Genomic DNA, 18,771 nt, shown 5'->3' with positions numbered 1-18,771 from the left:
CTGATTTGGCAATATGTGAGTCAGCACTACATAATCTTGTGGCCCTTTAATGGTTTGTTCTTCTTGTTCCTTTTTCCCCCAAAAATTAGGGTTCCATCTTCATCTTCCTCCAATTCAAAATCCTTCTTCATCTTCATCTTCCTCCAATTCAAATTTCTTCTTCTTCTTCTTGTTCATTTTCGTCACTTCAGCATGTCCAGTGCAGGATCTCGATTTAACCGAAGAAGCAACAACGAAGGTGGAAGGGCCATGTCCGGATCTGTAAGTTCTGGGTTTAGGAGACAAATTCGAAAATGTCAGTGTGGTGAGTTTGTAGTTCTGAAGACTGTTACTGAAATTACAAACCCTAACTATGGGAAGAAGTTTTGGGGTTGTAGGAATTGGAGGAACCGAAATGATAGTGGTTGTAACTATTTTCAATTTGTTGTTGATGATGATGATGATGATAAATGTGATGATGTTGATGAACGTGATATTAAGATTGCAAGGCAAAAGAAGAAAAATGGAAAGTTGAAGAATGAAGTTTCTTTCCTAAAGGAAGAGTTGTGTAATAGTAGGAGGTGTTGCAAGATTGCTATAATGTTTGGGTTTGTATGTTTTGGGTTTAACATTGTGCAAATGACATTGTTGCTGTCAATGTATCTAAAGTAGTTTAAGTATGTGTTTAGAGTAGGATGATGAGGGTTTAGTAAGATGAGTCAAATGTGTATGCAGTGAATGTTGTTGATGTAATGTTCATGCTCTAATGTAATGTTTATCCTGAATTTGTCAATGCAATGGTTAATTTTCTGAAACATAATTCAATAATGTAGTTCCTGCTAAATGTTTAATTTGTTATAACCATGACTGATAAAGGTGAGAAACTTTCAAAAGGTTACCAGTTTCTTACTGAATGACAAAAAAATAATGGCTGCCAAATATAATTATACTTCAATGGAAATGAGTCACATAGATTAATAGATTGAGACAAACTGTAACATGTTCTCAATTACAGAAACATGAATGAATGATAAAGGTGAGACCAATTCAAAAGACATAACACCATAGGTTCTCAGTTACATATTTTGTCACCATAAAGATGAGACCAATTCAAAAGGCATAACACCATAGGTTCTCAGTTACATATTCTGTCATCATAAAAATGAGACCAATTCAAAAGGCATAACACCATAGGTTCCCAGTTACATATTCTGTCATCATAAAAATGAGACCAAACTCAAAAAGGCATAACACCATAGGTTCTCATTACATAAAAGCATCAACAGAAATGATATCAAACCATTATCATTACATCAGCTCAAAATATGAAAATAAACAGTGAATAACATCATGATAGCTTCTTCAAACTGAAGGTGGTTTTGTTGCACTCTGTTGACCCCTTGTGACAGGTAACTTCTGTCTTTTAATGTTGGTAGTGGTTGTGGTTGGACCTTTGTTTTTGCTTGCTTCTGAGTTGGCTCCAACTTGTCTCTTGGCAGCACCTAGTGTCTTTGCAGCAGCTGGTGTCTTAGCAGCACCTTGTGTCTTGGCACCACCTGTTTTTGCAGCAGCTGGTGTCTTAGCAGCACCATATTTCTTGGCACCACCTGTTTTTGCAGCAGCTTGTGTCTTGGCAGCAGCATGTGGGGCAGCACCTTGTGTCTTACCACCTTGTGTCTGAGCAGCACATTGAGTGTTGGTGGTTCTATTTGAGGCATGTGAACCTATGGTGGATGTCTGAGTAGCAATTGGTTATGTAACAGGTGGTTGAGTGGAAGTGGGGGTTGCAGTAGGTTGGTTGACACTAGTTGTCTGAGACTGTGACTCAGATTGATTTTCAGTAGGTGGTGGGGGTGGTGGTGGAGGTAACTTACATGTTGACTTATTATGGCCAAATTGTTTACATCTGCTACACTTTATACCATTCCTCGCTCTCTTCATCTCTGAATCATCTCTTAGCAACTCAGATGGGTCCTTGTTTCTCTTTTTCTTAGGCCTACCTGGTTGTCTTTTAATGGGTGGGGGCTGTAGGTCAGTGTAACTAGTTCTTGCCCACAAAGATCTACCATTGACAGGATATATGATATGCCTATAACATGCTTCATGCTTTTCTTTCCTATACTCATCAGGAACAAAATCATACATGTCAAGTTCCATTTCTCTAATACAGCAAATAGCATGGACACATGGTAGGCCAGTCAGTAGCCACTTCCTACATGAACACTCTTTCTTACCAAGACACACAGACATTTGATCCCTAGTATTAGAAATGTGCCAAACCTCAAAAATCTGCACCACACCTCCTGTTTCACACATACATATGAACGATAACAGTTACTAATAATATCAGTCACTATTTAATCATAACACCTTAATAATGCAGAGGACCAAAATGAAACTAATAAATAAAGTTACAGGACCTAAATGATACTAATAACTAAAGTTACAGGACCAAAATGAAACTAATAAATAAAGTTACAGGACCATATTAAAACTACTTTAAATAATTACATGACCATTTTAATACTACTTTACATAATTACATAACAAAATTGTAAACACCAGCATACCTTAGTAGCCACTTATTTGTAAAACAAGCTTATTTTTCCATCTTTTTCTTGATGTTAGGCAACACACTGTCAGGATAGTTTTGAATTTTAAGTCTGTTCTTCTCCCATCTTTCCATGATGTAGACTCTAATTTCCTCAAGCATGGTCACAACAGGTTTTGATCTAGGACCCACAATGACAGAGTTGAAAGACTCTGACATGTTGTTGACCAATGTGTCACACTTAGGGTCAGGCTTGAAATATGATCTGCTCCATCTCCTTGGTGGTATCTTAATGAGATACTTGAAAGCTTCACCATTGATTGCTTTTATTTCCTTCATAGCATCCATCCATGCTGTTGGATATGTAGCTTTGGCAGCTTTCCACATCAGTTCCTTCAGTTTCTTTCCAGGGTAATATTTTCTGAAATTGTTGTACAAATGTCTGACACAAAATCTATGATCAACATCCTTCAACAACTCATCCATAGCTGGCAGCAGCCCCTGCACAATCATTATTTGGTTTGAATTAAAAATGTATAAAGTTATTCTACAAATGAGTATGTAAATTACAAAAGTACTTGTGTAATACCTTTTGTTGGTCACTAATGAAAGTGTACCCTACACACTTAACTGGACCACCAAGATCATTCACTAGCAGTTCTAGAAACCAAGCCCATGTCTCTTTTGTCTCTCCTTCCACAACAGCATATGCAATAGGGAGCATTTGATCATTTGGATCTGTCCCAATAGCTGTCAACAGTTGACCACCATAATAACCTTTGAGGAAGCAACCATCTAATCCAATTATAGGTCTGCACTCTTTGAAACTTTCTTTGCATGCCTTAAAGCATATGTAAACCCTTTGGAAATAAGGATTCAGATTAGCATTTGGATCTTGTAACTCATCTTCACTAGGTACATATGGTGTACTAGTTATCTTAACTGTTGACTCTGGATTTGACCTAAGCAGCTCATGACAGTGGTCGTGCATCCTGACATACTGCTCCCTGAATGAACCATCTACTGCATCAAATGCCATGGATCTTGCTCTCAATGCCTTTGTCTTTGTTATCTTGATCTTCCACTTGTCATTAGTCTTGTTGATTATGGTATCAATTTTCAAACTTGGATTGTCTCTAACATTAGGCTCAAGTTTAGAACTTAGCCACTTAGAACTCAGCATCTTCACCTTGAAGCTCCTACTACATGAATGCTTGGGACCAATTTTCCTTATCTGCCAAGTTTCCTCATTTGGTATCTTACCACAAAAAATGTACCACAAACAGTTACCCTTACCTTTGCAAATAACCCTCACCCTGATTTTATCATTCTTCTCAAACTTAATTTGCCTACCAGAATGAATGCCATATGTCCTCATTGCATGGACAAACTCTCATTTAGTACCAAAATATGTACCAACCTCCCACTTATAATCATACATTTTGGTTGGTAATTTGAAAGTTGGAAACTTCTTCGTACTGGACCTCTCTTCCTCACTTTCACTTCCACTATCAAGGTCATCTGAGTTATACTCTTCACTGTCACTCAATCCTTTCTCTTGTCCCTTGCTTGCTTGACCAGTTTCAACCCTACAATCCAGCTCATCATCATCATCATGCACAACAGATCCAGGTACACTGCTTTCAGTTGGAACATCTTCTTCATCCACACTATTATTTGCTATAGATGGCTCAACATTCTCTTCCTCAATGACAATTTGTTTCCTAGGTCTGCCCCTCTTCCTCTTTGGTGGAGCTGTAACATGTACCTCTGCATCAGCTGCATCTACAGTCCCTGCATCTACAGTCCATGCATAATACACATAAATGATGTAAGATTTTTCCTACACGTCATATAACTATGTACACGTGAGTATATATAGGATCGTTTCCACAGGGAGTTACGTTTCATCATAAGCATTTACACAATCGTTCACATTAAGGGTTTGGATATAATTTGTTTGTTTGTAACACTATATCCATATTTGACACTAAAGTAAAAACGAGAGGGGATCGAACTATTTCGCTTGCGGTATAAGATAACGAGCAAGCATAACAGCAGCAATCTCTCGATCGATTAACAGACTCTAGCTTTATAACCAATATTATTACAATCATTTCTACAACATCCTTCGTGTCCAAAGCGACATCGTTATTTCTAAGTTAGCGTTTAAACATTCGTGTCCAAATTCCTTAAACGCTAACAAAGTCGATCGGATAACTTAATCGACCGTGTCCAGCCTGATTAAGTATCCGAAAGCATTAAAAGCTTGATTAAAAGTAATTATCAAAGGTTTACAAACTTTTCAAGAGTGATATTACATAAGATAGATTGTTATTCTAGTTCTAGATTCAAGGGTTTGTGTCCAAATCATCTTGAATCTCTTTGAAAGCATTAAAAGCAAGAATAACAACAATATTGAATCATTAAGGTAGAACCTTATATATTAAAAGATCAAAAGATTACATGATAGCTTGATTGTTACCTCAATACTACATAGAAGGTGATAGTTACATATAGACATGTAAACTAATGCAAGGAAGGAAGGAAAGATGAAGATTCCATGCCAAGATCCTTGATGTCTCAATGAATCTAGGGTTGAATCTACTCCTTAATCACTTGCTTTGTGTTTCTCTCTTTGAAATAGTTCTAACCTCTCTCTAGAAATGTATAAAATGTTTCAATGGAATAGTGAATAATAGTAGAGAGAGGGAAGAATGCTATTTAAATGGGCCTGCATTTTTACACATGCGCTAATAGCGCAACTCACGCTAATAGCGTGGTAAGGCGGCCTATTTTCTGGCCAATAGGAGAGTGCCACGTTGGCCTTGCCCTGCTGCTACGCTCCAGCCACGCCAATAGCGTAGCTCTCTGGAGTATTTACGCCAATAGCGTAGTTCTTCTTGACTAGCTACGCTCCAGGTGCGCCAATAGCGTAGCTCTCTGGAGCTTGTACGCTAATAGCTCAGAATACGCTATTAGCGTACTCTTCAAGAGTTCTCCAAAACCTACGCCCCAGGTACGCTAATGGCGTATCTCTCTGACCTTGGCCATTTCTTCATCACGCTAATAGCGTAGGACACGCTAATAGCGTAGGACATTGAACTTTGACGTTTCTTGCTCCTTGCTTGTATTTTCCTGCACAAAAAGGGTAGAATAAGGCTCAAAAGCATAAATGACATATTTACACAATAATTGGAGTTTTCCATAGAGAATCTTGCAAAACAAGTCACTAAAATGCCTAAACTCCTATATGAAATATATCACTTTTAAACACTTATCAAACTCTCCCCAACTTGGCTTTTTGTTTGTCCTCAAACAAATCAATTGAAAAGGAAACTAACAAGGCTTTGGACAAGGTTTTCAACATGGTGTCAAACAATTCAAAACAAAAATAAACAAATGGTGATTCAAATATGATCGCGTGGACAAGCATGAAGTCCTCCGCTACTCTAGGTTCAAACTAAGAATGCGAAAAATGTCCTAAGCACAAACTATACATCATAAACTTCAAAACATAAACATATCTATCTATGAACCACACCTAACACACTTCTTTGAAAGTAAATGCAATATAATGATAACAATGAATGAGGTAATGAACACACATCCAACAATCATGCTAACATCCTATTTAAGTTAGGTGTCCATCCAAATATCGTCTCAAAAAGCATAAAAGCATGGATCAAAAGGTCTTGCAAGGGTTATAACTTGGCCGGGCTACAAAAGAAATGTCATATGTGGGACAATTGATCAGAAAGCCTATCAAAGAGGAACATTTTTTTGTATCACAACTTGAAATCCATATACTTCCCTACCAAGAATTAAAACCTTTGGTGATTAACAATCAAACTTATAACCTTGACAACTTATTCTCTTTTTGATTTTTCTCTTTCTTTTTCTTTTCTTTTCTTTTCTTTTTCAAATGTACAATTTTTTCTTTGATTCAATGTTGTCAGGTTATTTTACAACTTCACCATAACTTAACATATAATGCCTCCTTTTCCTCCCCAACTTGAATACAACAAAACTCTAATTGAATGTTCCCCTATCCTAAGGCAAGGGACAAAGTACAAAAAGGTTAAGGGTTCAACAAAGTAAAATTATCAAAGTCCTATAAGATTCAACCATGAACTGGATTTTTGAAAAATTTCAGGCAAATTCAACAAGCATTGTGCTTATGAATATTGACAGTTCATGTTTGAGGACTTGATTCATTTGGCTCAGATTGGGGTATCGGATACTCGCTCTTCTCACAGGTAGGCTTTATGTGGTCAAGTAGGTTACTCTCAATTCAAAAAATGCCTTGATCCTTTCCATGCTTTCAAACAATTCAAAATAATTATCAGATTTAACATAACTAAAACAAGTTAGACGATGATTATCGGTCTCCAGCATATATACAACAGATTGAAGCTACCTCACATTTAGGTTAAGTACTAAGTGGTTCAAAGATATTTATGTTTACGAAAAGACTTACATGATATATATTTTGTGCAAAGTACAAGTTTCAAATTCTTATTAAAAACCTAGAATAACAGGAAACCAATACCTTGGCCTTACGCTTTATCACAAGTAATATCATTATCACTCACCTGCTTTTGCTCAAACATGGCTCCATGGAGCACTTTAAAATTTATTGTTCATGAGCAATTTTCTTTTGAGAGACACAAGCAAGATGTAAACAAAAATTTCATCCAAAGCATAAATTATTAAACCAAAAAGCTAAGTTATTAAACCAAATATAAAGTAACAAAGTAACAAATCAAGCACTAAAACCACAGTGCTTGAAGAGTACAAAATACAACCAAATAAACAACTGTTCCAACATGAAATAAAAACATAGAGTTAGAAAGCAGAAAGAAAAAACATCACTAAAAACCCAGATCACTGATCATCCTCTCCAGCATCATCCATATCAAGATCCTGGTACACATCATCATCACCCACAACTCCAGCATCATCAGGTGTCGCCTCATCATCAACAGCATCAGCCACCCCCACATAAGGACTTGGCCTGCCCTCAGGCCAATGAACATAAGCCTGGTACTGCTCAGGAGTCATAACCGGGTACTCAGCATTTCCCGGATGCATGTGAGCATTGTAGAGGTCCTGGTGTATGCCCATGTTGCTCCTCCAAATTGCCTCATTCTGATCCATTAAAAAGCTGTTCTGGTCCCTCACGTACTGGTTATGCATCTGCTGCTCCAGCATAAAGGTCTGCAAACCTGAAAAGTCAAAAGAACCAGCACCCTCAGATGGGCCACCTTCATCATCAGAGAAATGGTATTGGGCTGCCCTCTGCTCTGATTTCTCCCATGTGCGAATATGAGTGTCAGTAATGGCCCCTTCAATATCTTCATCATAGGGTCCAGAAATGGGCACTCCATAAGCCTTAAGCAATCCCATAATCAAACCCGGGTAGAACAATGCCACCTTCTTAGCACCCGTGGCAACTTTCAAAGCCACAGCCTTCATCTCATTGGCTATGATGCGAGCAATATCAACAGGCACTTCTTTCAATATACACCAGATGAGTGGTAGAACGGCTTTTGGGGCATCGGATGTATGGGCTCTAGGAAGGGCATTGTGGACAAGGAATTGGAAAACTAAGCGGGCAGTAGCGGTCATCTCCTTGGTAAGTGCATGCCTAATTTCTCCCTTGTCATTCTTTACAAAGCACCTACCCTTGTTCATGATATCACGCTCAATTTGCTGAAATTTCCAATTGCCTTGAGCGTTTCTCTTAGCATAGGTACACAAGGTGGGCATTGTGGGGTCCTCAGATGGCTCAAGGTTTAGGGCATTTTCAAGGAAATCATTGATTGCATCCCTATCAAATGGGATTTGCTTTCCTCGGACATAAGAAGTCCAAGAGAAAGTCTCAGCAAAGGTAGCGGGTGAGGCATCAGGGACAGCGTTACAATAGAACTCCCTAATTAGGTCGGTGTTAATCTCAGTTGCGGGCACAAGGAGTTTGGTCCATTTGCGACCAGTGAAAATGTGGAGCATATCAGCATGCTCACCACTAGGGTGAATGTCAAAGGTTTTCTCGTGCCAGGTTTTGTACTGTGCCATCTTCTTAAACCTGGCAGAGTGGGCAGGGGTGGGGAAACGGTTTGGGATTGCAGGTGCAGCAGAGGTAGAGGCACCTTTGCCTCTTGGACGTTTGGTCCCGGTAGTTTTTTCAACATTTTTCGGTGCCATCTGCAACAAAACCAGTAAACACCAACATATTGCATAGAAAATATTAGCACAAAGCAGAATTGGTTATTAAAAACATCAAAAATTTTGAAAATCTGGGCAAGTAGGGAGATCTACGCTATTAGCGCCTGCCACGCTAATAGCGAAATTTTTCTGGGAAACTTTCGCTATTAGCGTAGGGTACGCTATTAGCGAAATTTTTCTGGAAAAGTTGCGCTATTAGCGTATATTTCGCTATTAGCGTAGCTCTTCGTACCTGCAATTTTCAAATTTTCAAAATCTTTGTTCCTGCAATTTCACAACACCAACCAGCAAATTTCAACCCTAGGTTTCATCCTATGTCTCTAAAACACAATAGAATCATGAAAAGGAATCAGAATCACAACATTGGTACACAAATCATTCAAAACCCTTATTTTTCAAATTTACAAAATGGGTCAAAATCAAAAGATGAATGTTTGTTGCATGTGGGTTATGATTATTGTTCCTTTTCCAACTATTATCAATGAAGAACAATCTCTATTCACAAATCAAAATTCTAACCCTAACCCTAACCATTGCTAATCATGTCAAAACATGTATTTTTCAATTCAAGACAAGGAAAGGAAAGAGAATCAAACCTGTTAGTGCAGTGATTGAATGCAAGCAATAGAATGAATGATGCAAAGATGAATGCTTGGAACCAATCAACCCAAAAGAAAAGGGTTTTGATTTTTAGGGTTAGTGTGTGAGTGAGAGAAGTTTTTGTGTGTGAGAGTGAAAAAGGGAAGAATGAAACCGTAAAAGGAATAAGGGGAGTGGGTTGTGGGCAGTTAAGGGGAGTTACTCCCCTTGGGCCCACAAAAATTTTTCCCTCACGCCAAACTCACGCTAATAGCGTGGCTCTCTGGAGCTCTCACGCTAATAGCGCAAATTTCGCTATTGGCGTGAGGCTTCAGGATCAGTTTTTCAAAGTCTTTCATTTCTGCTTGTAAATGTATATGTACTACTACTATATGCAATAAACATAAAAATACTTACAAAACTGGGTGTGCCTCCCAGCAAGAGCTTGTTTTACGTCCTTAGCTTGACGCATTTTGAAGAAATCATGGCTCGATTAGTGAAATCGTCGTCAAACACCGATCAATTTCACCACCGAAGTAGGGCTTAAGCCTTTGCCCATTAACAGTCCAGTTGGCTTTGGTGACTGGGTCCTCAAGTTCAACAGCTCCATACGGTTTGACCTCTTTAACCATGAAAGGTCCGGACCACTTAGACTTCAATTTGCCCGGAAACAACCTCAGTCTTGAATTGAAAAGTAATACCATTTGTCCCGGCATGAATTGTCTCAGAATGATCTTCTTGTCATGATACTTCTTGGTCCTTTCTTTGTAGAGCTTTGAAGATTCATAAGCTTGATTTCGCAATTCTTCAAGCTCATGCATTTGAACTTTTCTTCTTTCACCGGCCTTCTCTTGATCAAAGTTTAGGAACTTCAACGCCCAAAAGGCTTTATGTTCGAGCTCGACCGGTAAGTGACAAGATTTGCCATAGACCATTTGGAAAGGAGTGAGGCCTATAGGAGACTTGTATGCAATCCTATATGCCCACAAAGCTTCATCAAGTTTAGCCGACCAATCCTTCCGAGATGTAGAGACCGTCTTCTCAAGTATGCGTTTGACCTCCCGGTTAGAAACTTCAGCTTGTCCATTCGTTTGTGGATGATACGGTGATGCTACTTTGTGCTTGACTCCATAATGATCTAGGGCCTTGGCAAGTTGTGTGTTGCAAAAGTGTGACCCTCCATCACTAATGAGAACTCTTGGTGTACCAAACCGGGTGAAAATATTCTTTTTTAGGAACTTCACTACCGTCTTGCTATCGGCTTTAGGCGATGCTACGGCTTCCACCCACTTTGAAACATAATCAACAGCTACCAAGATGTACTCATTTGAATATGATGAAGGAAAAGGGCCAACAAAATCTATACCCCAACAATCAAACACTTCCACTTCAAGGATGAGTTGTAGAGGCATCTCATTTCTTTTTGACATTGATCCGGTTCTTTGGCATTCATCACAATACTTGCAATGTAAATTGGCATCTTTGAAAAGAGTTGGCCAATAGAACCCGGATTGAAGTACCTTTGCGGCTGTTCTCTCCCCGTTGAAGTGACCTCCATAGGGCGAATTATGACATTGCCATAGGATCTTCTTTGCCTCTTCATCATCCACACACCTACGCAAGAGATTGTCCGTGTTGGAACAAAATGTGTTTAACAATGAACCTTAAAGGGTTTTGATGATAACAAGGTATTAAAAATTGTAAATTGGACTAGCTAATATTTGTTCAAGTGTACAGGACCATAATTATAAAGTTACATCATCATTGGTTCTGAATGAGCAAATAAAGAGCTATGGAAACAACAAAAATTTGAAGCTTGGACGCTCCTGAAGGCAACTTGCTACTGAAGAGAAAAAGCGCTCCTGAAATCAAGCTGCTCCTGAAGAAATAGCGCTCCTGAAGTAAGCTGCTCCTGAAGAATAGTGCTTCTGAAGACAAGAGGTCCAGAAGCCACATCATCAGAAGCTGCGTCATCAGAAGCTGCAGAAGTCATATCATCAGAAGCTGCATCATCAGAAGCTGCCTCATCAGAAGCCATTTCACCAGAAGCTGAATATCAACTGGATTTGCAAAGAATCAAGAATTGAAGAATTATCAATGCAAAAGCTGTCTATTGGATTCGAAAACACAAACAAAGGATTAGTGGAGTTTGCAACGGTCATTTCAAAGGTGTTTGAAGGCGTGTGTTTGCAATTTGGACGAAAGCGTTGACATTGTACTTTGTACGAATTGTACAACCACGTTCTCCACTACTCTGTTTTGTGTCCACGCTACAGGACAAGAAAACAGCTCCAGAATACGGTTTCGCCTGCATAGATGTTCCTTTGGATAAGGAATGGATTTCAAATTTGTTCTTCATAGGACAACAACCAAATCAGGCAATATATCATTGGTGAAAGATCAAGCTTCAACAACGACTCTTTGGTGCGCTGGCAATTTCACAACGTCTCTCTCACACCTCTATATAAAGGAGTGAAGACCTAGAGATTTGGTAATGCAAGAACGCTGAACGAAAGACTCACAAGATTTTCACAAGTACCAAACCTCTGCTGAAATTGTTCTGCATTCACTTAGAATTTCTGTGTCTCAAGTCATATCTTAGAAATTCTTAAGTCCATTGAGTCTGTATCTGATTTGTATTGTGAGCACCTCTGATTGTATATCAAGTGTTCAACCTTAAACAATTTTCTGTGTAATTTTGTTTAGTTAAGAAGTCTCTTGCAGTTGTGCTTGAGCAGGAAGTCTCTTGATTGTGTTCTTGAGCAAAGGAAGTCTCTTGCTTGTGTGCTTGAGCATTGGAAGTCTCTTGCTTGTGTGCTTGAGCATTTGTAATCAGATATTACTCATAGTGAAATCTCCTTGGAAGTGCAAGGGGGACTGGACTACTTCCGGATTGTGGAAGGAACCAGTATAATTGCTTTGTGTCGTTCTTCTTCTCTCTCTCTGTTTTATTCCGCTGCATTTAGATTCTGATTATCACTTCAGAAGCTGTCTCACTTAGCTTCTGATCAGTGTGTTCAGTTTTTAGGAGAAACGAAGAATTTTTCTAAAACACAATTCAACCCCCCTTCTTGTGTTTTTCTCACCTTCAATTGGTATCTAGAGCCTTGGTCTGTTGTGTAACACTTAACCATGCAACAGTCAAAGATCTGAGAAAAACATGACTACTCCTCCTCCTAATGGTTCTGGTTCTAGTGATACTAGCTATAAAAATGTTTCACATGATTATAGTGATAGTAAGAAAACCAGTATTGGAAAAGTTCCAAAGTTCAATGGAGATGCTGAAGAGTTCTCTTGGTGGAAGACCAACTTTTACAGTTACATCATGAGCCTAGATGAAGAATTATGGGATATTCTGGAAGATGGTGTTGGTGATTTAGTCCTTGATGAAGAAGGAGCTGCTGTGGATAGAAAGAAACATACTCCAGAACTGAGGAAACTTTACAAGAAGCATCATATTATCAGAGGAGCTCTTGTCACTGCCATACCCAAAGCAGAATACATGAAGATGAGTGACAAATCCACTGCTAAAGCTATGTTTGCTTCTCTCTGTTCAAATTATGAAGGGAGCAAGAAGGTCAAAGAAGCAAAGGCTCTCCTGCTTGTACATCAGTATGAGTTATTCAAAATGAAGGATGATGAAACTATTGAGGAGATGTACTCAAGGTTTCAAACCTTAGTTTCTGGTCTACAGATTCTAAAGAAGAGCTATGTTGCTTCTGATCATGTAAGAAAGATTCTCAGAAGCTTACCTGCCAGATGGAGACCGAAGGTGACTGCCATTGAGGAAGCTAAAGATTTAAACACTTTAAGTGTCGAAGATCTTGTTAGTTCTCTCAAAGTTCATGAGTTAAGTCTTAATGAACATGAGTCTACTAAGAAGAGTAAATCAATAGCTCTTCCATCCAAAGGCAAGTCATCAAAAGCTCTCAAAGTGGTTGAATCTGAAGAGGAAGAACAGTCAAGTTCAGATTCTGAACCAGATGCTGCAGAAATGGCCATGCTCTCAAACAGACTTCAATATCTGGCCAAGAAGAACAGAAAGTTTCTCTCCAGAAGGGGTAACTCCAGAAGCTCAAGGAAAGAAGATCAGAAGGGATGCTTCAACTGTAAGAAGCCAGGTCACTTCATTGCTGAATGCCCTGATCTTCAAAGAGAAAAGTCAAAGGACAAGTCAAAGAGGTCTACATTCAAACCAAGCAAATTCAAGAAGCAGATTAAGCAGAGTTTAATGGCAACCTGGGATGATTTGGGTAGTGAATCTGGATCTGATAAAGAGGAAGCTGATGAAGATGCAAAGGTAGCTGTTGGGTTGGTAGCAACAGCAACTTCAGAAGCTGGGTCAGATTCAGACTCAGAAGATGAAAACGAGGTATATTCCAAAATTCCCAGAGATGAACTTGTTGAGTCACTTAAAGAACTTCTTACACATTTTGAAGTAAGAACCAATGAGTTGAAGGATTTAAAAGAAAAATATGCTGATTTGGTACAACAGCAAAAATCAACTTTATTGGATCTGAAAGCTTCTGAACAAGGACTTAGGGGCTTTGACTTCATGTGTAAAACATATGAAGATCAGCTCAGGTTCTTATGTCAGAAGCTACAAGAAAAGTGTAATGAAAAACCTTTAAGTAACCATGAAATTGCTCTTGAAGATTTTATTATATCTGGCATTGACAGAAGCAGAGTGGCTTCTATGATTTATAGCATTTACAAGAACAATGGCAGAGGAATTGGCTTTCCAGAAGTGAAACTGGAGAAAACCAATCTAAAGTCTTGTTGTGAATGCATCAAGGAAGGTCTGAAAACATTCTTTGTACCAGAAGGGGCTGAGTTGGAAACTGTTGTTCAATCAGAACCTGAAGCTTCTAGTTCTAAGGCTAAGATTACTTCAAAGCCAAAGAACTCTAAGTCAAAGGCTATGATCAAATCTGATTCCAAAACTTTAAAGGTTAGGATCCTGAAAAGATCAGAACCTATTCCTCAGAGTCTGGTGAAACCAAAATCTGGGGTTCTGAAGTCTAAGTTTCAGAAGAAGACAGTTACTGCTTCTGAAGTACCAAAACCTAAGGTGATGGTTAATCAGAAGCAACCCAACTCACAGCACAAGGTACAAGAAGTGAAGAGTAAAGCCTTAAGTACTAACCTTCCAGGACCCATAGAACAATGGGTACCTAAATCTAAAAATGTCAATGATGCAGGTATGTCTAAGAGCAGTGCCAAAGCAAAGATCATGGTACCTAGACAGTGGTTGCTCAAGACACATGACAGGAGACAAGTCCATGTTCCTCAGCCTAACAATGAAAGAGGGAGGAAATGTGAAATTTGGAGGCAACCAGTCAGGCAAGATCATAGGTACAGGAACTATTGGTAACTCCTCTACCTCAATTAATAATGTATGGTTGGTAGATGGTCTTGAACATAACCTTTTGAGCATTAGTCAATTTTGTGATAATGGTTATGATGTGCTTTTTGAAAAACCCAACTGTACAGTAATCAACAAGGAAGACAAATCCATTGTGTTCAAAGGAAAGAGAGTTGACAATGTCTATATAATCAATTTTTCTGAACTGGCTGATCAGAAGGTGATGTGCCTACTATCAGTGAATGATAAGAAATGGATGTGGCACAGAAGGTTGGGACATGCTAACTGGAGGTTAATCTCTAAGCTTAGTAAGTTACAACTTGTGAAAGGGCTACCAGACATTGACTATCATTCAGATGCACTCTGTGGTGCATGTCAGAGAGGGAAAATTGTGAAATCATCTTTTAAAACCAAAGACATTGTTTCAACCTCAAGACCTTTAGAATTACTCCATATTGATTTATTTGGACCAGTGAGTACTGCATCCCTATATGGAAGTAGATATGGATTAGTCATTGTTGATGATTACAGCAGATGGACTTGGGTGAAATTCATAAAGAGTAAAGATGTTGCGTGTGATGTATTCAGTAGCTTCTGCACTCAAATTCAATCTGAAAAAGAATCAAAAATTTTGAAAGTCAGAAGTGATCATGGTGGAGAATTTGAAAATGAGCCATTTGAAGCTTTTTGTGAAAAACATGGAATTTTCCATGAGTTCTCTTCTCCTAGAACACCACAACAAAATGGGGTTGTAGAGAGAAAGAATAGAACCTTACAAGAAATGGCCAGAACCATGATTCATGAAAACAATTTACCAAAACATTTTTGGGCAGAAGCAGTGAATACAGCATGCTATGTTCAAAACAGGATCTATATTAGACCTATTTTGGAGAAAACAGCATATGAACTCTTTAAAGGAAGAAAACCCAATATCTCTTACTTTCATCAATTTGGATGTACATGTTACATTCTGAACAACAAGCTCTACCTAAAGAAATTTGATGCCAAGGCCCAAAGAGGAATCTTTTTAGGTTACTCTGAAAGGTCAAAAGCATACAGAGTGTATAATTCAGAAACACTTTGTGTTGAAGAATCTATGCACGTTAAATTTGATGACAAGGAGCTTGAAGATAAAACTTCAAAGCAAGGTGAAAGTTCTGCAGAGATACAGGTTCCTAAAGCTACTCCAGAACCTGATCAGATAGCTGAATCTGAAGATAGTTCAGAAGCTGAACCCACATCAGAAGCACAAGATGAAGCTGCTTCTGATGAAGCACAAGATGGCTCACATCAAGCAGATCCTCCCAGAAACACATTCAAACACAAGTCTTCACATCCTGAAGAGCTAATCATTGGAAACAAAGATAGTCCAAGAAGAACAAGATCACATTTCAGACAAGAAGAGTCAATGATTGGACTAATCTCAATGATTGAACCTACAACAGTTGATGAAGCACTATCAGATGATGGATGGATCCTAGCTATGCAAGAAGAGTTGAATCAATTTCAAAGAAATGATGTGTGGGATCTGGTACCCAAACCTTAGCACAAGAACATTATTGGAACAAAATGGGTATTCAGAAACAAGCTGAATGAGCAAGGTGAAGTAACAAGAAACAAAGCCAGACTTGTTGCACAAGGGTATAGTCAACAAGAAGGCATTGATTACACTGAAACGTTTGCTCCAGTTGCAAGATTGGAAGCAATCAGGTTACTTCTTTCCTATGCAGTTAATCATGGCATAATATTATATCAAATGGATGTCAAGAGTGCATTTCTAAATGGTGTCATAGAAGAAGAAGTGTATGTCAAGCAACCTCCTGGATTTGAGGATATTAAATATCCTGACCATGTTTTTAAACTGAAGAAATCACTATATGGCTTGAAACAAGCTCCCAGAGCTTGGTATGATAGACTAAGTAATTTCTTAATCAAAAATGATTTTAAAAGAGGACAGGTTGATACTACACTCTTCAGAAGGACCCTTGAGAAAGATATTCTTGTTGTGCAAACATATGTTGATGATATAATATTTGGTTCTACTAATGCATCTCTTTGCAAGGAATTTTCTAAGTTAATGCAGGATGAATTTGAAATGAGCATGATGGGAGAGCTGAAGTTCTTCCTGGGCATTCAAATCAATCAATGCAAAGATGGAGTCTATGTTCATCAATCAAAGTACACAAAGGAGCTTCTGAAGAAGTTCAAACTTGAAGATTGTAAAGTGATGAACACTCCAATGCACCCTACGTGCACCTTAAGCAAAGAAGATGAAGGAGCTAAAGTAGATCAGAAGCTGTATAGAGGTATGATTGGTTCTTTGTTATACCTCACTGCATCTAGGCCAGATATTTTATTCAGTGTATGCTTGTGTGCAAGATTCCAATAAGATCCTAGAGAATCTCATATGACTGCTGTCAAGAGAATCTTCAGGTATTTGAACGGAACGACCAATCTTGGACTCCTTTATAGGAAATCCTTAGATTATAAGCTAATTGGATTCTGTGATGCTGATTATGCTGGTGATAGGATTGAAAGAAAGTCAACCAGTGGCAATTGTCAATTTCTGGGTGATAATCTTATATCCTGGGCTAGCAAAAGACAAACAACTATTGCTATGTCTACAGCAGAAGCAGAATACATTTCAGCTGCAAGTTGTTGTACACAACTACTTTGGATGAAACATCAGTTGGAAGATTATCAGATAACTGCTAACAGTATTCCCATTTATTGTGATAATACTGCTGCTATTTGTTTGTCTAAAAATCCAATTTTGCATTCAAGAGCGAAGCACATTGAAATCAAACACCATTTTATCAGAGATTATGTTCAAAAAGGAATTTTAGATATACAATTCATTGATACTGAAAATTAATGGGCTGATATATTTACTAAGCCTTTAACTGTTGAAAGATTTGATTTTATAAAGAAAAATTTGAACATGCACTTTGTATCTGATTAAATGCTTGCTTGCTCCTGAATAGGATTTTAGGTTCTGAAGTTAGTTCAGAAGCGGTAGTCCATCAGAAGCTCTTTATTGAGGTTCTGAGGAAAACTCGCTTCTGATGATGACGTCAGCATCTGAAGTCCAGAAGCTGGATTTGTTGCTTCTGAATAGTTGAATTAGTGGAAACGTTGGAAGTTGCCTTTTAAAAAGTAACTTCTGGCCCACTAACTTGGTAGTTACTCTGTGAACTTCTTACGTGGCCTGTATGTGTTGGTGTATAACTAAAAGGGCAATGATGATTTAAAAGCTTTGAAAGTACTTTTCACGCGCCCCCAATTTTGTCATTAATGTTATGTTTGTTTGTCTCTTTTGAATTGCAATCGTTTTACTTTTAACACTTTGTCAATTCACACACTACTCACTCACAACAAACACATTTGCTCTCAAACCTCTTGCGAAGTAAGCGCATTCTCTCAACCTTAGAACCCTAAAATCTTCATCTTCTTCAAATCTTCGTCAATCATCAAATGGCATCATCAAGCTCAAAAGTTTCAGAATCTACATCAAACAAGCAAAGCGTATCAGAATCTGGGTCCATCTACAAAGAGAAGACTATGGATATTCCATGGAAATCCTTAATCGTCCAAGTAGAATCACCAGTGGACTTCACTTCACTCAAGAAGTACGAAGTGGACATGGAAGGCTACGTAGAAACTCAGAAACTGTCTGGCTACTTCAACATGCTAAATGGGCCAACATATGTGAACTTGGTCAAAGATTTCTGGTTAAGGGCTGAAATTGTCAATAGAAAGTCTGTGAAGGCAGCAGATAAACCAGCTGGGTCGAAGAAAGGAAAGAAGGAGATTGAGTTGAATCCCACTTCCTTCAGTAGCCTTGAGATAAGGTCTGAAGTGATGGGTATTCCCGTAATCATCACAGAGGAGATTGTTGCTAAAGCTTGTAGAATGGATGCAGAAGGGAGGTTTCAAGAAATTGTTAAGAAGGATGATGTCCTGCTGCAAAACTACTACAACACTCTTCTGGGTGGTAACAAAGATGCTAAGCCTTCTGAAATGGAGATTCACAATAGAATGTTGGTGAAATTCAGCAACGATTGCTTCT

At 38.5% G+C, this 18,771-nt stretch overlaps 2 protein-coding genes across 2 annotated transcripts in view; both read right to left on the bottom strand.

Annotated features, from left to right (window-relative positions):
• Positions 1–1,111: 1,111 nt before the first annotated feature.
• Positions 1,112–3,908, bottom strand: LOC146944667 (uncharacterized). The gene is made up of 4 exons (XM_085743024.1): positions 3,120–3,908; positions 2,550–3,031; positions 1,587–2,282; positions 1,112–1,535 (listed from the first exon to the last, which is right to left on the bottom strand). The coding sequence occupies exons 1-2, from the start codon at positions 3,906–3,908 to the stop codon at positions 2,579–2,581; spliced, it is 1,242 nt and encodes a 413-aa protein (XP_085599150.1). The 3' UTR covers positions 1,112–1,535; positions 1,587–2,282; positions 2,550–2,578.
• A 15-nt stretch (positions 3,909–3,923) lies between these two features.
• Positions 3,924–18,771, bottom strand: part of LOC146944666 (uncharacterized) — a 31,211-nt gene continuing 16,363 nt past the window's right edge. The window contains exon 2 of the mRNA XM_085743026.1: positions 3,924–4,324. Coding sequence (XP_085599152.1) covers positions 3,924–4,324 — 401 coding nt within the window. The remainder of the gene's footprint in view (positions 4,325–18,771) is intronic.

This window comes from Medicago sativa, chromosome 2, assembly GCF_051527215.1.
Source record: "Medicago sativa cultivar Bolivia chromosome 2, Bolivia_mono, whole genome shotgun sequence".
In the NCBI taxonomy this organism is placed as follows: Eukaryota; Viridiplantae; Streptophyta; class Magnoliopsida; order Fabales; family Fabaceae; genus Medicago; species Medicago sativa.
Note: the sequence above shows the minus strand (reverse complement) of the source record. Positions and strands in the feature narration are given on the sequence as shown.

What these genes read in the sequence shown, in the direction of transcription:
- LOC146944667 (XM_085743024.1), bottom strand. Translation starts at nt 3,908, where the DNA reads ATGAGGACATATGGCATTCATTCTGGTAGGCAAATTAAGTTTGAGAAG. An exon ending in TCATTAGTGACCAACAAAAG is followed by an intron (nt 3,032 to 3,119) that starts GTATTACACAAG and finishes ATGATTGTGCAG; the next exon opens with GGGCTGCTGCCAGCTATGGA.